We start from the raw sequence: 26,978 nt of genomic DNA, 5'->3' as shown, positions 1-26,978 counted from the left end.
TGAATCGGCAGCCCTCTGCTAGTTTTGCAGGAATCCAATGGAGGCCATGCTAGGATCATTTGATGCGTGCATAGGCCTAGAACGCTATGCATATAGATGGGCACGCACACTGTTTGCTCTCTGCTACGACCGCCGCTCACGCCAGGATCGCGATCAAAAGCTTTGGCTGGAGACGGGGCAGGACATCGGTCGTGCGCGCAAGCAGGGTTTTCTTCAGGAAAAGGATTGGTCCAGAATTGTCCAAAACTTGACACGAGATCATATGCAGCTACGTCTTAACTGTTACTATACTACTCCTCCGTTCCAAATTATAAATTATTTTAACTTTTTTTAAATTCATAGATATTATTATACATGGATTGTTAATTCTTTGACACGAGACCATATCTTAACTGTAACTATACTACTTCCCGTTGTTTTCACTTTTGCAAGTTCATATAATAATATCTATAAACTTGAAAAAGTCAAAACGACCTACAATTTATCACGGAGGAAGTACTAACTATTTCTTAAAAAACCTATACTACTATACTAACTATATAGTATATCTTTCCTAATCCAATCCCTAATGACACTACCTACGATTCTGTTGTGTTGGCAGCTCAAGCAATCAGGCCAACATACTCGAGCTCCACGGACCCCAACCACAGCTGCCCCTTCCTCTCCGCCACGTCGCTCAGCGTTACGCCCTTGGCCGCCGTCAGCTCCTCGACCTCCACCCCGTCGGCGTCCAGGCGGACCCCAACCAGATGCTTCACGGGGGCCGCCCCCGGCGCCGCGTCCAGCCGCTGCTTCTCCTGGTTCAGCGACACCCAGTACCCGCCCTTGCCGTCACGCCTCACGTTGTCGGGGTACCCCGGGAGCTCCGCCAGCAGCTCGTACTGCCCGGCCTTGGCGCCGCGGAGGGTGTACCGGAACGCCTGGCACGGCACGGTGTGCGCTACCACGACGTGCGCGCCGTCGGGGCTCACCGCGACGCCGTTCGGGTACGGCAGGCCGGCCTTGAGCACTGTGACGCGCCCGGACCGCGCGTCGTACTTGAGCAGCCGCCCCGTCGCGTCCGCGTTCATCATGATCTCGGTGTTGAAGCGCCTCGGGTACGTCGCGCTCGAGTCCGTGAAGTAGACGTCGCCGGTGGCCTGGTCGACGTCGAGCCCGTTCACGAAGTTGAACGGGGCGCCGTCCGCGCCGGTGGCCAGCACCTCGGCCTCGCCGCCGCCCGGCCCGACCCTCATGAGCCCCAGGTACGCGTCGGCGATGTAGAGGTCGCCGGTCTTGGCGTGGAACTGCAGCCCCAGCGGGCGGCCGCACATGCCCTCCGTCTCCTCCGACGGTACCACGCCCGCCGTGCACAGCGGGATCTTACGGTAGTTGGCACTATGCGCGAACGTGGTCCAGCCGGCGGCGCTGCCGCCCCACTTGAGGACGCGGCCGTCCGAGACGCCGGCGTAGGGCCCCTCGCCCTTGCCGTCGAACGCGAGGCTCTCGGCGCCGGTCACGCCGCTGGGCAGCGGGAGGTGGAAGCTCCAGCGCGTGTCGGTGGTCTTGATCTGCGCAGCGGCGCTCGACGGGACGAAGAGGGCCAGGACGGCGAGGACGAGCCACGCCGCCAGGTTGGGCTGCCGCCCCATGCTGTAGCGCGTCGCGATCGCCGAACAAGCTTCGTTCCTCGCGATGGTTTTCGATGCGCGTATGCTCGATCTCGATCTCGATCTCGTGTAGCGTATGCAAAGATTTCTCGTGTTGCCCTTGGAAGGCACGGCGGGCCTGCGTTTTATGGCGCGAAGCCTTCCGTTGTGGCCTAGGAGTCGGAACGCTGTTGGGGTGATTTCGTTAGGAGCCGGACGCCGAACGCCAAACGGACACGGCCCCGTGCCAGATACATCGGGCCGCCGGCGAGACGGACTCCACCGTCGTGGTCGCTCAGTCCTATCGTGATTCCAACCCAAACACGCCGCCCGGTTCGCGTTTCGAATCGGAGGAGGATCGTGGCGGGCTTCCGAGTTCCGGGATCTTGCGGTGGTTTCGTCCGTGTCAGTTTGCCGGTGCGTGAGCGTGACAGTGAGCCGGAGCCTTGTCGCGCCAAAGCGTGGTACGCGAGCAGAAGCAGCAGAATCACACAACGCAATTGGACTGCATGTTCGTCGACAGAAAACACAGATGGATTGCGCGAGTGGGGGAGCAGCCGAGCGGGCGACAATTGGATTGTTGGGCGGCCTGCGCACGAACGAGAATTACTACTCCATCAATAGCACGAGTATCCAGATTCTACTGTCGGCACTAGATCGTCACTTCGGCAACCAAGTGAGCTGAGCCGCACATAGCTTTACGCGAAAGCCGTGGACCGGTTCGACGCATTTCATCGTCCGTTAGTTGTCGTTTGGATTACTGCAGTTGTTTAGATCTAGCAATCTATCAAGTGGTACCCGAGGTACTGTTTTATACGTGGGGTTTGTCAAGATCAGGAATTTGAAGGTGAACTCGAACACACGATTTAGATAGGTTCGGGCCGCTTATATCGCGTTATATTATGTCCTGTGTGTTGGTTGGATTGTATTGATTGAACTTGTTTGGAGAGAGTCCCCACCTCACCTTATATTGCCGGGGGCAGAGTTACATGTCGGTTGTTTTACAAGAATACTAGTCGGATTCGACGAGAGAGTCCTACTCTAATTACTACGAGTAGTTTATTAAACCTCGACTAGTTCTTATCCTCCACGTAGACCACGCTGTCCTGCACTGTAGTCTCCATGTTTGACACATCTCGGTGTACAGCCCCGTATCTAGGACTATACAAACCTTCTGGTGGGCCAATGGATGTTTGGACGACAAGCCACCGAGTACGTTTTAGTCAAATGTAACAGTCCCGAGTAGTTTTGTAGGCTTCTCCGACTAGTTTGTGGTACTCTTTGAGTACTCCATCAGATCTCAATCTTCAAACATACTCGAGTACTACCATGCGGTTAGAATGTACTCAAGCCTCATTTAACTTGGCCTTGAATCTTCAATCTTGAATTTTATATGGATGCGCGATGCAAATCGCACTCTATATGGAGTAGCCCCCGAGCCTTAGGTTAAATCAAAAAATCACGCTGAGGATCAATCTTGTAATTTCACATCTCTTTTTTCCTTAAGAATCCAAATAAAAAACTTTTTAGCCGATGAGCACGTAGCACACAGCCCCCGAGCCGTTACACGACTAGTTTGGGTACAAGGTTCAAGCACCGGTCAACATGACCGTTCACCAACAGTAACCTTATCTTCTTCTGATAATTTTGGAAACTGCTGACTGTTGCATATTCTTCGGGCATTTTAAAAACGGAATATCCCCGTTAATCTCGCCATAGTTCTAACTGCGGTGTGGTTATAAATAACGGAGGAAATCATCCCTTCCGTTTTCACCCGAGCCATTCTGCTTGTTCATCTTCCACACTATATCCCTAGCGTTGTCACTCGTTGATCCTTGAGCTCGAGTGCCACCGTCTCCCCCCGCTTATCTCCCGAGCATATGCACAAGAAAACCCTCGTAGCAGCACAAATGGGGAAGAAGACAACTTCCAGCAAGATGGTGGAGAGCAAGAAGAGGAAGGTCATGAAGAAGGAGCTTCAGCTGCCGCTGCAAAAGTATAGGAAGACTAACTAGACGGTCCCGCCGACTCAAGCATGCGCTTGGAAGAAGTCCGTGATGAAGGAGGCGAACATCCAGGCATTGGTGAATGCCAATCTGCTCCAAGACCAAGAGCCCATCAACTGGAGAGAAGCATGTGGCAACCCGTGACCGATGGAAGCCTATACCCACGAGACAATGATCTTCACACACTTCATCAAGCGAGGTTTGGCTTTGTCCTCATCTGAATTCTTCCGTGGACTGCTAAGTTATCACAAATTGGAGTTAGTCCATCTCAACCCTAATTCCATTATGCACATAGCCATTTTTGTGCATTTGTGCGAAACTTTCCTTAGAATCCAGCCACACTTTCAACTCTTCCATAAATTCTTTAGAGTTAAGCCTCAGCCCCGGTTGGACCATACAGAAGTAGTTGGAGGAGCAGGCATTCAATTACAGGTGAAAGTCAAAAGCTTGTACTTGGATTACGAGTTGATTGACTTTCACTCTGGCTGGAAGAATAAGTGGTTTTATATTGGTAATCATGAGCCACGACTACCTAAGGTGACATGCCACCGCCCAGTCTGGAACAATCAATGGTTGGACGAGCCTTCCCATTCAGATAGCTTTTAGCTACCCGAGTTTCTATAGAAGATAGTTGTACTCAAACGGGAGGGGCTGACAGGAGTAGGCGTAGCCTTCAGATCATAAGGAGGCAAGTCCAACCCCTGCAACTGCGCTGCACCTGGGGGTACGACTACTCGAGCCCCAATGACCCATCTCGAATGACATCAGACGACTTGTCCGTGGATGAGGTTATGGGGCGATTGAGGCACCTCTTCAAGCTCGCGAGAGCGATTCCAACGGTTGCGCGAGAATACTGCGCCGCCAACCCGCCAAGCAGTGTAATACTCATGGCCGCAGCCCCCAGTACCAATTTTGTATTTGTCATTTTACTGGCTTGTCTTCTCTTGCAGAAAGAAATTCACTTGTATTGCTCCGCTCCTCCTCCGCTCGGCTCGGATGGCTCCGATGCCGTTCCTCGAGTGCACATGGCTACAAAGGCTCAGAAGGTAGTCGAGGAGGATGAGGAGCATGAGGATTTTTCTTTTTTCAGCAGCTGTGGTTAAGAGTCTGCTAAAAAAATTTGTCATCAAGGTCTGGCCGTCTGACAAGGCGGGGTCTTCCTTCAGGATATCCAAACGCAAAGCCAGAGATGACCTGGAGACTGGGCTAGCGCCACCGCTAAAGAAGGGGCGTACAGTCGCCGTCAAGCGCGTAGTGAAGAAGCCGCCCACCACCAACGAAGTCCCTCCTCCGATAATCACATTAGAAGAAGGACAAAATCCTGAGGATCGAGTACTCGTAAATTATTTCCCTTACCATCAAGTCTGCTTACTTATGACATTGGAGAATTACAATAGTCGAGGAGGAGACAGAGGTAGAGAAGATGATCACCGAAATTGTGCAGCAGGAGCTGCTGGTGATCAAGGAGGTCATTAAGTTGGAGGATGATGAGGACCCTTCTGTCACTAGGGCCAACCCTGCCAGTGTGCAGACTACTCAAGTGGTGGAGACGTCATCCAAGGCTGGCGAGGATCAAGCTGCGATCCAGCAAGCCAAGTCGAAGAAGTCGTCATCCACTGTCAAGTCCTTGCGCCTGGGGGGAGAGCCCTCCTTAAAAAATAAGAGGTCCAAAAGGTAAGTACTGGAATATTTTTCGAGTACTGATTGTGATTTGACCTTTTGTTATAATGTGTCTTGATACTTGTCTTGTGTAAATATTCCACCAGCGTGGACATTGGAGGCCCGAGCTCGAAGTCTGCAACCAATGGCAGCAGCCACTCGGCCCAAGACATCGCCCCGGCGCCTACAATTCTGTCGTCGGAGGAGCAGCCTCCACCAGAAGTAGCTCCAGGTGCTATATCCCTTGTCGCTGCTCTTATGCATGACATTATTGCATCACTAAATGTTGTTGTAGTGCCAGCCCCCGAGCTGCCAGTAGCCGAACCTATCGCAACGACTACTTCTACTGTGGTGGCTACATTGGTAGCCCCCGAGCCGGAGGCGGAGACCAAGACGGAAGTGGCGAGTACTTCTAGAGCTGAGGCTACACTTGTAGCCTCCAAGCCAGGAGTTGAAACTATAACGGCTAGAGCTCTTCAAGTATTGGCATCCATCCCGCCTTCTGCGGCATGACCATCTTCTAGCCGTGGTGTGGCCTCCCTCTCATCTTCGGAAGCTGGTCCATCAACTAGCTGAGCTCTAGTTCCTCTTGATATGCCAATCTTGGAAGAGCACGACGAGCCTCAGGTAGCTAAAGGGGTGAATCTGGAGGATATCCAGCTCCTGGCAGACCCTCTGACCACCATGGAGATGGAGGCCACGGTCATGGAGATGCACCGCCACGTGGGTCAATACACAATGGTAAGTTCTTCTGCGTTCGTTTTGAACTTAAAATCGGTACTCGTTGCTTATACGAGTACTTGCTTTGTTTTGTAGAAATTGATCGAGTGCTCCCGCCGAAAGTCCAAGATGATCTAGGGCTACGGATACACCATAATGCGCGCGCAAGCACTTGAACAAGAGCTAGCTAAAGAGCGGCAGTATTCCTCTCGGCTACTCATGAAGTACGAGGGTCAAGCTGTCAAGTACCATAATATTGTTCGGAAAGCTGCGGAGGGGAAGGACCGCCTTCGTAAGCGCAACAAGGCGATGAAGCATCGATTGGAAGGTAATTTGTCGCCTCCTGTTCGTCTTCGAGTACTAATTTGCACTTGATGATTCTAAGTTGCTCTTTTGTGTTGTTATTATAGTGCTCACGAAAGAGAAGGAAGATCTCCAAGGTCGTGTTACGGAATGGCAGAACTCATATTAAAGAGTGAAGGGTCAACACGGCAAGTTGTTCGCTATGTACGAGACTTTGGAATATCAACTGGAGAAAGAGCGGAAGTTGCGCACTGATGGAGAAGTCGACCTCGTAAACGTCATGACGTCCATCTGGGAGCGTGAGGATGAGCTGGAGGCGACCAAGCTTGCTCTGAAGGAGCTGACAGAGGCCGCTCAGCCTATCACTAACAGAGGCCGCTCACCGGATCCGAGTAATAGTCGAGGTCCTTGATCAAATCCGAGTTGAATTGAGATCTGGACAGGGTGGCTTGATAGACAACACACGAGTTTCGGAGACTGAACGGAAATCGACTTGTATCGTAGACTGATTCGCACGATCGCTTAAGCGCCAACTTCTGGGAACCAGTCCGACTGGTGGGAGAAGTCGAGTTGTACTCAAACTCGTCCCCCGAGTTTCAGAATAGGTCAAAAATTTCGTTGAATTTTCCGACAAAATCCTCCGACACTTGGCGATGAAAGTTGATGCCGTAACGCTTCTCCTCTGGGGCCGGCGCAATGTGGCGATGGAAGTTTCCAGCACCGTCTGCGATGCAAACCCAGGAGCCGAAGATGAATGTCGCGCCCGCTTGAAACGCGATGGTGGGCTTGATGATGACTTCAGCCATCGAGTTTGCCAGTGGATCTTTAGCGAGATCCTGTCGGTGTTTAGATCCGACAACCTACCGAGGGGGTACCCGAGGTAGTGTTTTATGCATGGAGCTCGTCGAGATCAGGAACTCGAAGGTGAACTTGAACACACAATTTAGACAGGTTTTGGCCGCTTATGTTGAGTAATACTCTACATCCTGTGTGTTGGTTGGATTGTATTGATTGAACTTGTTTGGAGGGGATCCCTGTCTCGCCTTATATTGCCTGGGGCAGGGTTATAGGTCGGTTATTTTACAACAATACTAGTCGGATTCGACTAGAGTTCTACTTTAATTACTACGAGTAGTTCCTAATCCTCGACTAGGTCTTGTCCTCCACGTAGACCACGCCGTCCTGCACCGTAGTCTCCATGTCTGACACGTCTCGGTGTACAGCCCTGTATCTAGGACTGTCCAAATCTTTTGGTGGGTTCATAGATGTAGGAACGATAGGACTAAAAATAGGTTTTTTTCATAACAAATTTTATTTGGAATCTCGCCGGATGAAAATGGTTCAAGCTTTCACAAAAGCATGTTTTATTTTTTAAAAAAATTGGTTCTAGTTGCATATAGCATCGCAACGTATGGCTTTCATCTCTTTTATATAGCATCGCAACATATTGCTTTCATCTCTTTTATAGTACACATAAGATAAGGAAAAAGGGAAATGAAAAAGTATGTGACAAAAAAGCAGAGGTATGATAATTGATTTTCTGAAAACCACATCGAGTGCATATTTTATAATCACACAATCTTTGAGTTCTGATGAAAATATACTTTTGGTTATCTCCGTTTTATTCTACAAGCCAAATGATCTTTTAGATGGTTATTAATAATAGTATAAATCTATTTTACTAAGTCTAGTTTTAATAAGTGTGGATGTAATGCTTTTAAGTTAGCAGCCTACGGTGTTCTTGTGCCCTTTCTCAGCTAAATACATTTACTTACACCTTACACCTTGGTATGGATGGAAAGTTGTGGATAGGGAGGGCGAGGGGGCTGGGGAGGGGGGGGGGGGCACATGCTCTATCGACACGGATTTGTCAAGAAAGGGCTGGGGAGGGGGGGCACATGCTCTATCGACACAGATTTGTCAAGAAAGGTTGCTAGATTTGTTTAATAGGATTGTAAATATTTAGGTGGTGAGGAAGAACAGTGTGTACAAATAGGAAGAAATATACCGCATGATCGGAAATTCGGAAGTGATTTTACTGTCGCAATAACGAGCTACACACCCCGGTGACGAAGTAGCTACACATGCAATGCAATGCACAGCCGATTAGGCTCATAAAAGAAATAAGGAAAGAGATGATTGTTGATGAGAAAGGAGGTAAAAATGACATATGATATCATTATGGCACAATAAAAACTGATTAAATATATACTTATAATCTTTTTTCCCACATCACATATGCATCGCACTTACTTATAGGAGTAGGCTCTAATAAGATGCATACCACCTCTAGTAGTGAAAACTTACCTTTGGAAAAGAAAGAGGGAGCAGTATCACGTTTTAAAGACTGTCAATATTCTCTCGATTTTGAACTCATGCCCTCTCCCTTAATTTTCCTCTCTCCCTTCTGATTATACGGTTATCGACTTTTATCCATGACTTTTATTCTCAAATCTTAAAAGGGAGAAGAAGAAAGGTTCTCGTTTCCAGAGTCCCCACTCTCCAACCAAAAAGATTTCAAATTTGCATTCCCAGACGACCGTTTTCCTCTTAAATACACGATGTGCGCGGTGCACCCCAATCACGAACCGTCTTCTTTCCCACGACCACGAAACGGGGCCTCCCGCCTCCGAGCCTTTGTAGTTTGCACAAAGAACACCAGAAAAAAAATGCGAGCCTTGCACATGCCAACTCTCCAAAACCCACCGATAAACCAGCTCCTGCACACCTCTTGTTGCCTCCATCGGCGGCCCCCGGTCGGCAGCGCCTCAAGTCTCGTTACTCGTAGCGCCCAACCTCCCCCAACAGACAGAACGAAAAGCCCTCGCGATTCGGCCATTAAAGGCCGCCTCCGAGCACATGGCCAATCTGGACACCAGTAGTATTGTACTCCTGGCCTTTGCTGGTGCCTGTTGGAGTCAAGGGCAGATGGGAGGTCGTCTTCTCTTCGCCTTGCAACTGCTGCAGAGAGCCACCACCATGTTCTTTCAATCTTTCGCCTTCTTTTATTTGCAACAGCTGTTTCAGTCCCCGCTTTTCGTCGCTTTGGGTTTTGTTTTTCCCTTTGCATTCTGTCGTTTGAGGAACACGATGACAGCCTTGGAAGGAGCGGCGGCGCCCCGCCTCCGGATGTTCCACCACCCACGCTTAGTTTACCCCCATCATTAGCAGCACAAGCGCTAGGGCCCTTTTCTGCTTGGCGGCCTGCAGCCTTGTCATTTTGCTGCTTGTTCTTTGTATGGCACCCAGGTAGGCGTGGTTTGTTTATGCAGAGGAGACCGATGAAACGTGTTTTGCTTTCTGCAATCCTTTCCCTGATGAGAAGTGCAGTGCTGTGAGTAAGCAGGGTATGGCAGCCAGATGGTTTCATCCTCGGTGCAGCCATCAGACATGATCAAACCACTACTCCCTCCAGATTATAGGAGATTCCTTCCCAAATTTCCAAAATTATAGATCGTTTTGACTTTATTAGATTTATAGACTTTGATATGCACTTAGATATACCCTATGTCTAGATACATAATAATATCTATACATTAGAAAAGTTAAAATGACCTGTAATTTGGAACGGATGGAGTAATTTGGAACGGATGGAGTAGTAATTTCTGAGTGTCCATGACTTGGCCATTATTATCTCTGCAGCTGGTTTCCTCGGAGGACAATCTCCCCCTTGTTGCAGCAAATGAGCATGGAAATGGTTGGAGCATGGACATCAGATTAACAGGGATAAGGACACGAAGAGAAGGAACATGCAGAGTAACATGGATTGAATTATGATGAGACAAGTACCCCTAAAAATTTAACATATCAATGAGAGAATCCAGAAATGCAATGTACAGACACATCTACAGAGGAGCAGACATTCCCCAGTCCTTCCTTTCCCACGGTTTTTTCTCCCCTGCCCTCCTCAACAACCATCCACCACAATGTCATTATACTTCTTCCCAGCTACTATCACAAAAACAAGCTCACTTTGGTTTAACCAAACAAAATATAGAATGTGAACCAAAAACCAGCAAAACCCAATAAATTAACGAACCAAACCAAGAGGTTTCTTCTCTCTTCTATCATGCTCAGATGAAATGTTGATCATGTAACTGTAGGACTCAATCGCTGGTGCTCTTCACCTTCGATCTGTAAAGGAGCTTCTTCTTCTTGGATGCAGGGTTGTTGATAGTTAGCACGAGCTTGCCGGGCTCTCCAACCTTGAAGCTTCCCTTCATGATTGGTTCCTCATTGGCAGGCACCTTCCTTGTTTTCTGAACGATGACAGTGTATCCACCCTCAGCCTCGGGGGTGAACTCGGCCCCATAGCTCACCTCCCAACCGAGCACCCGGAGTTCCCATACAATTGTGGAGTTCTGCAAAGATTGTACATTTGCAAACAGCGGTTAGTAACAACAATCCATGAGCACTCTGCAATGTTCATGAGAAGTGAAATAAAACATTTTAAATCCAACATCTAGTAAGGACAAACCTCGGTGACAGGGATCTCAACGGTTTCTTTGGAAGAGGGTTTGATAGTGAGCTCGGTGACAGGGTCGGAGGTAGTGAATTCAGGATCATCCTCCTTGAAGAGGCCTCCAAATTGGACAGGAACTTGCTCGGGCGCAATGTATCTGAATGTTGAGAGATAAGATTGCCAATACATTAGGAATATAGTGCCTTGAAGATCAAATAAACACTAACTGCCAAATTTTTTGGTTCCAACCTGAAGAGAGTCTCTGCAGACTTGGCCGGGCTAGCAAAAACGAACTTGCTCTTGGTGCGCTGTGTAAGGAACGGGCTCATCATCTTGTTGGCAGCGAGATACCACCATGGCACATTGATGAACACCTGCACAAGGTGAACCAAACAAATTTAAAATTCTATTCCACATTTGAAGAAACTTCTCAGGATGTAATCAACTTCAGCTCGTTCGCTCTAACAGCGAACAATGTCTCAACACGCAGTTGCCCAGGCTTGACCATGTGGAAGGACTTAAATTTTAGGAGGGCAGAAACAAACAGGACCTAATAACTAAGGGAAAAGATCCAACCTACATTATGATTACCAAACCACACACCAAACGACAACAGTCAACTCAAAACAGCCAGATCAGAGTAAAAAAAAGTCCACGACACCATAAAGGTTCAACCCGAAGAATAAACCTTGGCCCAATCATTCAGTCCCAACGTTAAACTACATTTGCGCAAAATTGGAATCTTTCACGTCACAGAACTAAAATTTCGAATCATTGTGGCAACGTTGAGTCCTAATCATGCAGCTACAAAATTCCAAATCAACAATTCAATTGATGCTGAGAGCCGTTACCTTCTTGGCAATGAACTCGGGGTAGTTGTCCTGGAGCAGCGTGACGGCCTGGCGGGTGACGGCGCGGTGCTTGCCGAGCATGGGCGGCGAGTTCTTGAGGTCAGTGACCTGCACCATGGAGCAGATGCCGCTGGGCGCGAAGTCCAGCTTCGACAGGATGCCACGCTCCAGCAGCTGGATGCGCCACTTGAGGAAGCGCTCCCGCTTCTCCTCGTCGCCGAAGGCCTTCTCGTAGAGATCCTTGTCCTGGAACTCGCCGTAGACGTTGTAGCACACGGGGTGGCCCTCGCGGTCGGCGCCGCGGTAGAACACCACGCTCTCCAGCTCCGGCAGGCCGAGGTCGGCTTCGAGGAGCGAGGTGATGCCGAAGCGCTTGCGCCACAGCACCGTGGACTTGAGCATCGCCATGGCCTCCTTCACCTTGAACTCCCGCGCGCGCAGGAACTTGAGCAGCACCGTGTCCGTGCGCTCGTCGTCGCCCACCAGCGGCACGCCCCAGATCAGCACAGGCTCAGGCGCCGCGGCCTCCGCTTCGGCATCCGGTTCCGCTGCCACCTCCGAGGTGGCGGCGGTGGCGGCGGCGGCGGCGGGCACGACGGTTTCCTCGATTGCCTCCACCGTCTTGGTGGCGCTCTCCGCCACGGCGGCCACAACAGTCTTCCATTCTGGCTCCGGTTCGGCTGGCTTGGCCTCCTCGGCAACTGCCTCGGCCTTGGTCTCCTCGACCGGCGCCTCCGTCTTGGCCTCCTCCGCCGGGGCTTCCGCAGCCGCCTCGGCGTTGGCCTCCTCCGCCGCCGCCTCAGCCTTGGCCGGTTCCTCGGTCTTGGGCACCTCCGCCGCCGCCTCAGCCTTGGCCGGCTCCTCGGTCTTGGGCTCTTCCTTGGCCGGTTCCTCAGCCTTGGGTTCCTCCGTCTTGGTCTCCTCGGCCTTGGGTTCCTCCTTGGCTTTTGGCGGCGGCGGCGGGGGTGGCAGGTTGAACTCACCGGCGGCGAGGGCGGCGACGATCAGCTGCTTGAACTCGTCAAGCGCCTTCTTCTCCGGGTCGGGCAGGTCTTCCACAAGGTTGCTCTCCTCCTTGAACGAGCCGGCCCCCGCATCGTCGGCGGTGACCGCCGCCTCATCAGCCTTCTTCTCCGCCTCCGCCTCGGCCTCGCCTTCCGCCGCCGCAGGCACCTCCGCCTTCTTCTCCGCCTCTGCCGGCGCCGCCTCGGGCACGGCCACCTCGGCCGCGGCGGGCGCGGCGGCGACCTCTGGCTGCGGCTCCTCTGCCATTTCTCAGGTACGCTTTGGAAACTCTTTCGAGCCTGCGCGCACGAGAGAGAGAGAGAGGGAGGGAGGGAGGGAGAGAGAGAGAGAGATTGCTGTGCTGGGGATTAGGGTTTGGGGGGGATGGGTGGAGAGATATAGGAGTGGGAGCTTGGGAGGAGCTGAGCTGTCAGAGGGAGTCCAGCTTTGCTGCGCTCTTTGCGATGGCTGGCACTGGCAGGAAGAGAGAAGCAAACCAGATTACCAGAGCTGCGGGCGGAGGAAGGCGGAACGGAATAGGTGGCTCGGCGTGGTGGGCCCCACATCAGGCGGCGGGTTAGTCTTGATTAGTGACGGGTTAATGCGCGGTTTTTTATTTTTGAAAAGCTCTATCCTTTTTGAGTCCGGGTAAAATGCTGTGCGGAAATTTATGAGCAACAGATAATTTGAAATGCGGACTCCAAAAGAGGAGAAAAATTTTAAATGCTAGAACTTCCTGTCGGGTATCTATAGCCTAGCAAAAATCCATGAAACAATTAGCTTTTGTTTGTTGTGGCCTGTGACTTGAAAATATCCCGTTTAGGGCTATGAAATTTCACCCAAAAAACATTACAAGATATTCATAAAAGTCAGGGAAAACTTATTACTTCATTCCAAAAAAGGGTTGTTACTTTGAGTGGAAATATAATTATATAAACAGCCCAATAATCTTCGGTGACGTGGTAGATACAAAGGAAATGCAGAGATAATAGGTAGCTGAAAAAAATCAGAAATCACATTCATTTAAACTTCCAAATGGAGATAATAGTATTTTTTAGTAATGTAAATTTTCCATCCCTGTCGTAACACAGAACGCTGTTTTTTTCTGCATTATAAACCAGGAGACGTGATCGTACGTGATTGCAGCGTGCTCTTGTAAGGCTTGTTTTGTCAGTACTAAAGTACAGCTAAAGCCATCTTGGTCTTTGCCAGCAACAGGCAACAGCAGCCATTCGAGGGGGGGTCACATCACAAACTCCGTGCCCCTCTCATCTCTAATTCTTTATCCATCGCCATTTGCTTCCAAATCAAACATCCATCCGTCGCACGAGCTGACAATTCTATAAAACCACGGTTGTTTTCTCATGCCCAGCGTCTTCTAACCAGCCGCTAGCACGACTGCAAGACCCTCGCTTTGTTGGAACAGCTGTCCGTCCGGATAAGATGATCCTTAAAAATATCTTAACCCACAACGTCCAAGGTTATTAGTCGCTGCAAATGCTGACTTGAGCACGAACCACTCGACGAAAACGAGAGGGGGAGCCAGTATAAAAATGGCACCGGTTTTGTCCACGTCCGCCGGCGCATCAGCGACCTGCGACTCGGTTAACTTATTTGCCATTAGCCCCCTTTAACAACGTTGTCGAGGCTGGGTAACCATGAGATCAGCCGATCAGGCCATTCAGGCGTCCGTTGCAGGGCCGTTTCGGCAGCTAGCTCCTCTTCTGCTGACCGATTGGCAGCTAGTAGCTCTTTAGGACGCGTTTAGCAGCTTGCGTGAGCCTTCAGCCAGACCCAAGCCCAAGCAGTGTAGGTGCTCTTGATTGGTAGCCTCCAGGGTCACGGGCCAGATCCAACTAATGCAAATGAGGTCTCCAACTAACGCAAATGAGGTCTCTCATCCTGCACCACGTGGAACGTCAAAATCGATCGTGCCACGCGATGCAGGCTCAAGCGAGGGGTTGCGGTGACCCCCGATCTTCCTCGTGCACCACCGCCGCGGCATCCGTCGCCACCTCCCCTGCGTCCCGCGCGACACCGTCCCCGCCACCGCCTCCGTCGCCCGCCTCCTCGGCTCCCTGCGTCCAGCGTGACGCTGTATCCACCGCGGGTAAAGGCGAGAAAGAAGAGAGCCGCGGTCGGCGACCGCGGCGGCACGAGCGGCTAGCGGCGAGCGGCGGGGTGCGGGTAAGCAGAGAGCGTGCGAGCGTCTGGCGGGGTAGCGAGCTGGAGAGGCTAGTTGGGCAGCGCAGCGCGGGCGAGCAGAGGGAGATCGAGGAGCCTGCGGGGCAGAGGCCATGGCAGCACGTGGCCACAGATGAGCACGATGCACGGGGTCGAGCAGAACACGACACCATAGGGCCTCGCCGGTGCGCTGCGGCCACGGAGGGAAGGGGGGCGGAGGAGCCGGTGAGCTTGGTCCATGGAGGATAAAGCCCGGTGAGGAAGACGCAGGGGCCGCGGAGGAGTGTGGGTGCGTGGGCGAGCAAGACGCGGTCGACGAGGGGCCTTGCCGGCAAGCTTGGCCGCGGAGGTAGGGTGGCGTGCAGCTGTGGAGAGGTGGGGGGGCCACGGAGGAGCGTGGCCCGCGGGGGCGAGCAAGGTGGCGGGGTGCACAGCAGCGGCACCGATCGGATGTCGAGCTCGGCCATAGAGAGGCGGGCGGGGGAGAGAGGGTCAGGGGTAGCGGGGCTGCACAACGGTGCTTGGCCCACGAGCGAGCAGCAACTCGGCTCGATGGCGGTCGGAATTTTGTACGGCGATGAACAGAACTCACTGACTGAGGGATGGAAAATGGGGGAGGAAGAAGGACGGGTGGTAAGTCTACCTAAGCCCATATGCAAGGTAGTTACACCAATTCATCTAGGCTAACAATAAAAATCTCATTTAGCTGGTACTATAGGTTACAGATGTGCTGATTAACATCTCTACACCCCGTCGGTCTAGCTGTGCTGGCTCGGGTCTGGCTGAGACGGTCGAGGCTGCCAAACGCGCCCTCAGGAGCCAGCTCCGTCCCCTGCTGTTTTCAGATACGGACGCAACGGATCCCCCGCAACGGCACGAGTAAAAAACGTGCGCATGCACGGAACGGATCCTATGTTGATGGAGTAGAGTTGTGGTGCCTTTGTTTGTCTCTGCTGCTGCTGCTGCACAAGAAGTCAAGAATCCAATGCGGAACGGAACGGAACGGAACGGTTTGCATCTAGCACAAGGTTACAAACAACAATCTAGACGTTGGAAGGGGGGTGGATCGTTGGTAGATGTGCCGAGTCTTAGGTTGTCACTTTCAACGGCCCCGGTGGATCAATGCTGGATCGGACTCCATTCCACGGACCACCGTTGTTTTAAGTTCTTAACCATTTCTTCTTTTGGAGAAATCACGGTAGCTCATGCTTGCTTGTGCATCACTTGCCACGAGATTGAAGGCATCAGCAGTTCAGAGTTGCATTTTCTTTTTCTGAATCACGAAGTTTGACAGACCCAGGAATGTTCAGGCACCTACCTCCACACCTACTTTGAAGACATTCTTTTGTGCCACTAACAGAAGGGAGGGGGAATAATGTTGGTAGAGAGTACATTTGATTTGAGGAGTATTTGACAACCCCAAACTGAAAGGAATCCCTTTGCCAACCCATCCATCCAACGGAAAAGAGAGATGCCATCCGGTGCGCCTGATAGACGTTGAGGGGCACCACGAACACCCTCATCCGCGCAGCAATCTGCTGGCTGACAACTGGACATCCATCATTCGTACCCCAAAATTCGTTCCCGTGAGACATGCTGCGTGCATTCCACTATCCGAAAACACATCAGAGGGGTGTTTGATACTAAGGGTCTGTTTGACTCCAACCGGTTAAAGTTGAACACCCGTCACATCGGATGTTGGATAAGTATTAAATATAGACTAATTATAAAACTAATTGCACAGTTGGAGTGTAATTCGCGAGACAAATCTATTAAGCCTAATTAGTACATGATTTGATAACGTGGTGCTACAGTAACCATTTGCTAATGGTGGATTAATTAGGCTTAATAGATTCGTCTCGCGAATTAGCACAGGGTTCTACAATTAATTTTATAATTAGCTCATGTTTAGTTCTCCTAATTAGCATCCGAACATCCGATGTGACACTGCTAAAGTTTAGCACTTAGGGAACTAATTATAAAACTAACTGCAGAACCCCTATACTAATTCGCGAGACGAATCTATTAAGCCTAATTAATCCATCATTGGTAAATGGTTACTGTAGCACCACATTGTCAAATCATGGACTAATTACGCTTAATAGATTTATCTTGCGAATTAGACTCCATCTATGCAATTAGTTGTGTAATTAACCTATGTTTAATACTCCTAATTAGTATCAAACATCCGATATAATAGGTACTAACCTTTAGCGGGTGGTATCAAACACCCCCTGTGCTTCACCTGCCTGCATCGGCATGCACGGATGCCCTAAACACCGTACAATCAAAAGCGAGCACTAATCTCTTGCGACGGCGTACCACCTCTAGTCTGCTGATGAAAGAGCCGAGTCCCCATCACCATGATGCCAATGCTGAGAAACCCAGCATCTGCTGATGAAAGACACGGTCGTCTCGTCTGTCGTTCTCCTGGTACAATCCAGCGAAAGAAACCCATCGTGTGTCTGTTTTTTTTCCTTTTTAATCAGTGCGAAGACACCAAAGTCTGTGATGGAATGCTGGTACATGAGGATTAGGTCCCAAAGATTCCTAAAGAGAAAACGGGGCAATGATTGATCCAGGCAAGCAAAGCAAATGGCGCTGGTGTGCTGAGCTAGACAGACCATCCGGATGATTGATGGCGACGGCGACCGGTTGAATGAATGCGGCCGGCGTTAATTAGTAGCGGTAGGCCTGGCGATTAGGCCGTGACAACGTCCACGTACAGCACAGCTCGCTCGTGGCTGGGGGTCGGGTGGGAGCGGCAGCCAACCAACCCGACCAAATAAACCGTCGCGTTCCTCCGTATCTCGCCCGCATTTTCCCCTCTACCAGCTCGGCGAATCGGGGAAGTTTTCAAAGGGAGTTTGTTTAGAGATCGTGTGGTTTAGGGTGGTAGCACCGTCCCAGACGGAGGTCGCCAAGTGGACGGAGGTTGAAGACGCTGCGTCGAAATGTGGCCTCCACTACGCAGCCGGAGCCAGCCGAGATGTGGGGTGGGGGATTCCAGGATCGGGGAACGTGGGGGCCCGAGACGCATGGAGCCTCGTAGGCGTAGCGCAACGTCCTGACGGGGACCTGTCGTGTACTCGTGTTTCGTCGCGATGGTCGATGGATCGGAGCAGAGATCGGACGCTCATACGGGCCGGCGCATGACGGGTATCTCCTCGTTTTCCCTTCCCCCCCCCCCCCCCCCCCCCCCCCCCCCCCCCCCCCGCGTCTATCGCGTAGTACAGCTACAGGTAGTGTGTGGGAGCCGATCGATGACGCGTCTCCGGCACCGGCAGCGTACTGCCAGTCTGGGAACAGCGACGGCCGGATCCTACGGTCCCGACTCCCGACCGTGCAGGTCGGTAGCCTCCTGGCGCATTTCAGCGTGTCGAAAGTCGACAATGGACTGGCCTGGCCTTCGTTAACACGTTGGTTTGCTTCTACCGAGGGGTGTTTGGAAGACTGGACTAAATTTAGTCCCTATCACATCGGATGTTTTAAACTAATTAGAAGTATTAAACATAAATTAATTACAAAACTAATTGCACAACCCCTAGGCTAAATCACGAGATGAATCTATTAAGCCTAATTAATCCATGATTTGACAATATGGTGCTACAATAACCATTCGCTAATAATGAATTAATTAGGTTTAATAGATTCGTCTCGCGATTTAGCCTACGGTGTCGTCCTGGCTCATGGCGCATGTTGCCGGCCTGCTACCGGGGTCCTTGTGCCTCACCCTCTCGGCCTCTCTCCCTACGGTGCCAGTGACGGGGATCACCATCGAGGAGTTTGCTTATCAGTGGTCAAACAATATGTGTCGTAAACATAATTTTTTGTTTATAAAGTTCATGTGACAAATAATACTCGCACTAGCGTCGTAAACTACGATTTGTGTCCCTGAAATCATCATAATCTATTACAATATATTTTACAAGTGACACCATGTCGGACAGAAAATTGACGTGATATTGACACGGCGATAATTTTTCTGGAGACCTATCTTAATTACATGTCACATTGTGTCTACCAGCACCCGCCAGATAGCAAACTGAATTCTTATAAGAACGCCCATTTTATTGACCAAAATTTTAGTAAGAACACAAGCCTATTTTGCAAGCCCAATACTAAAAATTCAAAATATGCATTCAATCTAGCCCATTCTAGCTGGAGCCTATTTTGCAAGCCCGATATTGTACAGGATAAGCGTTCAATCTAGCCCATTATAAGTTTACAGCCCGACAAATGATTTACTTTTTCAATTTACATTTTAATTAAAATATTCTTACAGTAGACAACAATTTAGTAATCACAAAATCTCGGAATTCCTAACCGTTACTCGAGTAAAAATCCTTTTGCGTCGTCAATCGAATTTTTTGTCTCCAATCTCTGTCGCGCGTAGCCCATAAAGTGGACACACAAGGCCCATATGTGGGGATATGGCCCATCATATCCCGTCGATTGTTTCTCCAGCGTCGAGCGAGAGAAATAACACGGCCCCTCCGCTGCCTCCTCCGCTCTCGGGGACGCCGCAGCGCCGCACTCCCCCCGGCGGCCTTCGGCTCCCGCAGCCTCGACCTCCGCCGCTCCCTGATTCCGCAGATTCCTCACGGCGCTTGAGCCCCTCTATCTCCGTTTTCCGCTTGAGCACGGCCGCCGACTGATGTCCGACCCCCTGGCGCCGCTCTTCGCTCGAGCGCTGCCGCCCTCCCAAAGGCTCTCCTCTGCCACTGTTGGCCTCTCTCGGGCTCTCGCGCTGCCGCCACCATCGGGCTCTCCGTCGCCGCCATCCCTCCAGGTCAAGCACCGCGGCCACTACCCTGAGTTCGTCCTCCGCCGCTGGGCTCAAGATCTCGCGCCATGCCAAGCTTTCTGGCCATGGGAGCAAATCTGAGCTCTGTCGTGCTCCCGTCGGGGCGCAATCATCAGGTTTTGTCAGAAGAAGTGCTTGAGCATTTTTTTTCATTGACATATCTTCACGTTTTTCTGTATTTGTTGTCTTTATTTTTTCCAAAATTCTTTTTGAAGTTGTTTATGCTGTGCAGGGTGCCATTTCTTTGAACCACAACAAATTAACGGAAGAATTTGTAATGTTTTGTATGTCTAAAGTATGTTTTAATTTGGTTGTATTTAGTTTTTTGTATGGTTTTGTGTCCTTAAATAGCAATCTTGTATTTTGTCTCAGTGTGATTGTGTCAGTCATGTCAATCCCTAAGCAGTAGCATGTCATGTGTTGTTTTGTGAATATCTGTATGTGAAAAGCTATTTTGAAGGTTATTTCAAGCTAGAAATATGTTTTTGTATTACCCTGTTGCAAATATAATGTTAATTCGTTGAACACACGTGCAAAATGGTTCACAAATGTTTGAAGCAAGGAAAAGCTTCAATGAGTTTCAGGTTTTCTCCTACGGCAATCTGCTCCGCAAGCCGGCAACTAGCGAGCGTGTTTGTTTTGGTAGCTTGGCTGTTTTTCGATTGTTCCAATGTATGTTCTCACTCGATTTTTTGTTGCTGCTGGTGCTGGTCAACTACCAAAACCGACTGATTTTGGTTGTCTCATCACTCAAATCCCAATTATGCTGAACAGTGCTACGTGCCTTTTCCTTATTGGCTAAAAAAATCGACTGAGACGATACAGAAAATTACTCGATTGTCAGGGAGTCACCCCCATCTAATTACACCGCATAATTTAGTGATAATGTCACATAACGTTCAAAGGCCTAGTATGTTGAAATTTATATACAGAATTTTTTTTATGTTGCTTATACGTGGCCCGTTTTCTTTGTTGGGGCCTTTCAAAGAAGGCCCATTTTGACTAGGCGAAGCAACCCGTTTGAAGAAGGCCCATTTTGACTAGGCGAAGCAACCCGTTTAACTCCATCCCTTCGTTGCCGGTCGCTCCCTCCCATAAATCTCGCGTGCTCGTCTTCCTCCTCCGTCCCAGATCCGATCCCCACCTCCCTTCCTCGAGGAGGCCAGGCCAGATCCACTGACCTCGTCAGATCTGGCGGCCATGGAGAAGCCGTGCACCCTCCTGGTGCACTTTGACAAGGGCTCGCCGTCGATGGCGAACGAGATCAAGGCGGAGCTCGAGTCCGGCGACGGGCCCGCCAAGGCCGACGCCATGCGCCGCGCCATCTCGCTCCTCCTCAACGGCGAGTCCCTCCCACACCTCTTCATCACCGTCGTCCGCTACGTACAGTCCTGCGACGACCACGCCGTCCAGAAGCTCCTCCTCCTCTACCTCGAGACCGTCGACAAGCGCGACGCCGCCACGGGGAAGGTCCTCCCCGAGATGATCCTCATCTGCCAGAACCTCCGCAACAACCTCCAGAGCCCCAACGAGTACATCCGCGGCGTCACACTGCGGTTCCTCTGCCGCCTCACCGAGCCCGAGCTGCTCGAGCCGCTCGTCCCCTCCATCCTCTCCAACCTCGAGCACCGCCACCAATTCGTACGTCGCCACGCGCTATCCGCGGTCTCGGCCATCTACCAACGCCAGCACGGGGACCAGCTCATCCCCGACGCACCAGAGCTCGTCGAGCGCGCGCTCGCTTCCGAGCAGGACGCCGCAGCGCGCAGGAACGCGTTCCTCATGCTCCTGGCGAGCGCGCAGGAACGCGCCGTGGCGTACCTCCTCACCAACGCCGATCGCGTTGCGGAATGGCCGGATCTGCTGCAGATGGCCGCTGTCGACCTCATCCGCAAGGTCTGCCGCTCCAAGGGCCGCGTCGACAAGGGCAGGTATATCAAGATCATCATCTCCCTCCTCTCAGCGCCCAGTTCCGCCGTCGTGTACGAGTGCGCGGGGGCGCTCGTGTCCCTCTCTTCCGCGCCCACCGCTGTGCGCGCAGCCGCCAACACATACTGCCAGCTGCTCTCCTCGCAGAGCGACAACAATGTGAAGCTCATCATCCTGGACCGTCTGCATGAGCTGCGAACATCGCATAGGGAGGTGATGGTGGATGTGGTCATGGATGTGTTGCGTGCACTGGGGAGCCCCAATGTGGATGTCAGGAAGAAGGTGCTTGATCTAGTGCTGGATCTGCTCACTCCGCGAAATGTGGAGGAGGTGGTGCTCTACCTCAAGAAGGAGGTGGTTAAGACGCAGGGTGCTGAGGTGGAGAAGGGTGGGGAATACCGCCAGATGCTGGTACAGGCCATTCATGCCTGTGCCAAGAAGTACCCGGAGGTGGCTGCATCAGTTGTGCACCTGCTCATGGACTTCCTTGGGGACCCTAATGTTGCTGCAGCATTTGATGTTGTTCTGTTTGTGCGTGAGATCATAGAGACCAATCCCAAGCTCCGTGTGTCCATTATCCAGAGGTTAATTGACACATTCTCTCAGATCCGAGCATCCCGTGTCTGCATCTGTGCTCTCTGGATCCTTGCAGAGTACTCCCTTTCGTTGTCTGAAGTTGAGAGCGCAATTTCCACTGTCAAGCAAAGCCTTGGGGATCTCCCGTTCTTCACTGTCTCTGAGGAAGGGGAGTCAACTGATTCCTCCAAGCCATCCCAGCCTGTGGTGAACTGTGTCACTGTGTCCTCGAGGAGGCCTGCTGTTCTTGCGGATGGCACTTATGCCACACAGAGTGCTGCCACTGAGACCGCTATTTCAGCTCCGGCAGCGACTCTCGGGTCATTGGCTTCCAGTCAGAATCTCAGATCTCTCATTCTGTCTGGTGATTTCTTCTTGGCTGCTGCTGTTGCCTGCAATCTGACCAAGCTTGTGTTGAGGCTGGAGGAGGTTCAGCCATCAAAGGTTGAAGTAAACAAGGCTTGTACTGGAGCCTTGTTGATCATGGTGTCCATTCTGGAATTGGGACAGTCATCTTACCTCCCACACCCTATTGACAATGACTCACATGATAGGATTATTCTCTGTGTGAGGTGTCTTTGCAATCCTGGTGAAGATGTTAGGAAGGTTTGGTTGCAGTCATGCCGCCAGAGCTTTGTAAACATGCTTGCTGAGAAGCAATTTAGGGAGACTGAGGAGATGAAGGCTAAGGCACAGATATCTCATGCCCAACCAGATGATCTTATTGATTTCTACCACCTAAAGAGCAGGAAGGTGAGAGTGAACTGGTTTTCTATTTAAATTTTTCCTCTATTGGAACTTCATATTCTGTTGTCTGTATAGTGTGGGTACTGATGACCACAAGCGTTTAGTTTCCGAAAAACTCAGCCAATTTTTCTGATTGAAAGAAGCGCCTTCCTTCATGTATTAATATTACCAATTTACTGCATTTGTAGTCATTGTAGTTTCTCCAAATAAATTATGTTTTAGCATTTAATTGATGGTTAATTTGAAGATCTCTTGTATTTCCTAAGCCACAATATTTCTTTTAATTTGTAAACAACAAAGTTAACATCTTCCTTCTGTACCTTTAGGTCTTAAACTTAGTTTCTCTTATTATTAAAAAAGTCATGGATTTAGAAGTATTGTATTATTTTTTCTTTTTTCTGGTTTACATGTTGTCAATGTTGAAACATGTGCATACTCTATTACGGTAGTAAACTCAAGTAAAAAAATTGATCTTTATTGGGTCAAGGAATAGCTGGATGTACATATCTAAACAGAATTTCTGTAGAAACTGAAATGAATCAACAGTTTCCTACTTGCATCGGTCCATACTATGTAAAAGTTTGTTACTAATTCATCTTTAATATTGTCGGTAAAAGTTGCCTGTGGCTAAAGACTAATTATCAGTAACATATTGTCTTGAGCAATAGCACAGCTATGATTCTTTTTTTTAAGCATTGTATTATTATTCTGTGTTTGTTTCTTCAATGTTGCATTTATATCATTGCAAATGAGGCAACTTGTTCTGACATTAAGATTTGATCTTAATTATTGTTTAATATGACAGCAAAACTATAAACACCATCTTTTTTTTGGAAGCATGATAATTTATGTTAAGTTTCAGCACTGAATATGCCTTTTTGCTTGTATTTTTCCATGCACTGCTAAAGTTGGCATTTCTCTTGCAGGGAATGAGCCAACTTGAGTTGGAAGATGCAGTTCAAGATGATTTGATGGCCGCAACTGGTCAATTTACCAAGGATGCAGATGATTCCAACAAATTGAACCGGATTCTTCAACTGACAGGATTCAGTGATCCTGTGTATGCTGAAGCATTTGTAACTGTTCATCATTATGATATTGTACTTGATGTTACAGTCATAAACCGAACAAAAGAAACACTCCAGAACTTGTGCTTGGAGTTAGCAACAATGGGCGACCTAAAACTTGTTGACCGCCCTCAAAACTACACATTGGCTCCAGAGTCAAGCAAGCAAATTCGAGCGAATATCAAGGTTTCATCAACAGAGACTGGAGTCATATTTGGTAACATAGTTTATGAAACTTCAAATGTGATGGAACGATCAGTGGTGGTCCTAAATGATATTCACATTGATATCATGGACTACATCTCACCTGCTACATGCGCTGATGTTGCTTTCCGGAATATGTGGGCAGAATTTGAGTGGGAAAATAAGGTAATGTGCCTCTCTTTTTCAAAAATTTTGTTCGCTTTTTTCAAGATGCTCTTTGTTGTTTATGCTGCAGACACTATTGCTAGTATTTTTGTCATCTAGTTGTAACCTATGCAGAACTTGTGCCATAATATAGGTTTTCCATAAATGAGCAAAATTCATCTACACAATTAATTATTTTTTAAGTTAATGATTAATGACAGATACCCACATGGTAACAAACTTTAGGGAGGCGGGGGGGGGGGGGGGGGGGATTGGGCCATTGCTGGTAGAAATTTAGGATAAGGAATTGTCATAATCATCATCTCTTTTGGTTCTTTAGGTTCAAGCTAGACAATTTAAGAGGTGGCTTTATTCTGTTTGCCTTTGTTATATTGGTATTGCCTTAATATTCTTGCTGGTGAATGATTAGATATGATTGACGTTGAATAATTACATGCAGATCCTCGTGCTCATATTGTGTATCTGATTCGTTTACCCGCTCATATTGCATATCTGATTCTTATTAATTATTAATTAATGTTATGACATTTATTTCTTTGCTTATCAGGTGGCAGTGAATACTGTGATTCAGGATGAGAAGGAGTTCTTAAATCATATTATTAAGTCAACAAACATGAAGTGTCTAACACCACCGTAAGTTCCAATGAATCTGGATCATGCATATCACTGCATACTATAGAATTATGCCTTAATTTGTATATTATTGCTAGATTTATCTGTGCTGTCATTAGTCATTCAGACCCATATAAAGTGCCAAAACATAGAGTACACACATAATTTTCTCTCAATAATACTACCATGTATAGAAGTTTATGACATTATCACTTTTCCGTATGCCAAATAAACTAGAATAATCACATGGCTGTTTTCAGCATACAGGACTGATCTATTTGGGCTCAATGTGGTTTCTAGTTGGTTTCCTAGGTTTGCAAGCATAGTCAAAATGTCATTTTACTTTTTTCCCCGCCTGTTATGACTAATAATTGAGCAGAAATCGCACAAACTTGCGTGCTGTTAATGGGCTGGGGGGAGGAAGTTGTGGGCTTGTTGTCTTCATCCTTTTTCTTTTTCTTTTTTTGTCTCTGTTCTTTTTCATTACCTGTACGCTTGTTACCCATTTCACATTTTATTCTTTCTTAACATAATGACGAGGCTACTCTCTTGCTGGTTCAAGGAAAAAAAGGGCAGCCTTGCATGCACAGGAATACAGGATATGCAAAAGATATGTACTTGCCTTGGTGGAAGTACATGGTTGCTTAACTTGTCATAACAAACATATGTGCCTTGCATTTTTCACTTGAACTGTTTTCAATGGTGCTAGTTTGGTTGGAAAACTGAGAAATTGTTTTACTGGGAGGTTCTGAGAACCTGTGAAAACTTGTTTCTTTACATTTGAGTAGTTTAAGTTTGCTAATGCATTGCTCATTTTTCTGCTTTTGTATATGGTAATTTCAGATCTGCACTTGATGGAGAATGTGGGTTCCTCGCTGCAAACCTTTATGCCAAGAGTGTGTTTGGTGAGGACGCTCTGGTGAACATCAGCATTGAGAAGCAGGCTGATGGCAAGTTGAGCGGCTACATTAGAATAAGGAGCAAGACCCAAGGAATCGCGCTCAGCTTAGGAGACAAGATTACCCTAAAACAAAAGGGTGGCAGCTAGCCGAGCCGTGCCACATGTATATCATCCGTTATACCATAAAGCCCTGATTTGAACTAAATTTTGCTTCCTCCACACCAATTTTTCATGGGTCGCCAAGCCGTAAATGATAGATGGTAGTAGAGGTATCCCATCCCATATTCCTGTATGAACAGGATTGTGTAGCTTTGTGTTGTTCTAGCTTACAAAACGAAGAATTTTGTTATACTCACTGACTTTATGAATCCAGATGTCTTTCTGATTCGAGTATCATGTATCAAATAATAAAATGATTATAGATTCTTTTCTTTGGTGCAAGCACACACTCCTGCGTTCTTTGTTTACATCAGCTGACCACTGACAGTATACGAAGAGGATTACTGTGAGCCTGTTGCTGCTCAGGTAAGCACAAATGACGCAGCAAAAGATGTTGCTGCGGAAGTGGAATTTGGGTCAGCAAAAGATGTTGCTGCGGAACCAAATTTGAACCTTTCTAGCCCGAAGTCTCCGACATGAGCAACCATACCATCATCATCTTCATCACCACAGGTTTCATATGGCTTGCTGGTGTAAATACGCCAAAGAATCGGATGAAGCCGGACATGGACAGGTCCGGAAAAGCAACAACACTTTGACTCCTGCACAAGAACCAACAATGCTCCGCGGCCCAACTATATGGCGGTGCCTGCTTGCTGGGCTGGCCCAACATCACGTACCATTCGGGCTGTCCCCCATACTGATTGAGAGCCCGCATCTCCTCCAACTCTTCCTTTTTTTTTTGGCACTTTTTGCGTGCAGCATCCATGTGGCGCTTCTTTTGTTTGAGACCTGAGCAAGCCATCCCTCCTCCCTCATCGATCGTCGAGTGGCCCCGTGCGGGTTGACTGGCATTGCATGGACCCGTCAAGCACGCACCCGCGGACACTCACTCACGGGCCGGGCGCACGGCCCCGGGGGTCAATGTGATGCCATTTGAACAAAACGAACGCCCGGCTGAACTCCTGCACTATGCAGTAGCGGGCAGCCTGC

At 49.3% G+C, this 26,978-nt stretch overlaps 3 protein-coding genes across 3 annotated transcripts; 1 reads left to right on the top strand and 2 right to left on the bottom strand.

The window, feature by feature from the left end:
• Positions 1-308: 308 nt before the first annotated feature.
• On the bottom strand, positions 309-2,536 carry LOC117858549 (protein STRICTOSIDINE SYNTHASE-LIKE 10). Its single transcript, XM_034741629.2, has one exon. It carries the CDS (start codon positions 1,629-1,631, stop codon positions 603-605), a length of 1,029 nt encoding a protein of 342 aa, XP_034597520.1. The 5' UTR covers positions 1,632-2,536; the 3' UTR covers positions 309-602.
• A 7,530-nt stretch (positions 2,537-10,066) lies between these two features.
• Positions 10,067-13,112, bottom strand: LOC117857971 (patellin-3). The gene is made up of 4 exons (XM_034740915.2): positions 11,630-13,112; positions 11,028-11,152; positions 10,794-10,935; positions 10,067-10,677 (listed from the first exon to the last, which is right to left on the bottom strand). The coding sequence occupies exons 1-4, from the start codon at positions 12,899-12,901 to the stop codon at positions 10,423-10,425; spliced, it is 1,794 nt and encodes a 597-aa protein (XP_034596806.1). The 5' UTR covers positions 12,902-13,112; the 3' UTR covers positions 10,067-10,422.
• A 7,608-nt stretch (positions 13,113-20,720) lies between these two features.
• Positions 20,721-26,270, top strand: LOC117855584 (coatomer subunit beta-1). The gene is made up of 4 exons (XM_034737966.2): positions 20,721-22,883; positions 23,804-24,313; positions 24,861-24,946; positions 25,769-26,270. Exons 1-4 carry the CDS (start codon positions 20,826-20,828, stop codon positions 25,971-25,973), a joined length of 2,859 nt encoding a protein of 952 aa, XP_034593857.1. The 5' UTR covers positions 20,721-20,825; the 3' UTR covers positions 25,974-26,270.
• The last annotated feature ends 708 nt before the right edge of the window (positions 26,271-26,978 follow it).

Source organism: Setaria viridis, chromosome 5, assembly GCF_005286985.2.
Source record: "Setaria viridis chromosome 5, Setaria_viridis_v4.0, whole genome shotgun sequence".
NCBI lineage: Eukaryota > Viridiplantae > Streptophyta > Magnoliopsida > Poales > Poaceae > Setaria > Setaria viridis.
This window is presented reverse-complemented; position numbering and strand designations above follow the sequence as displayed.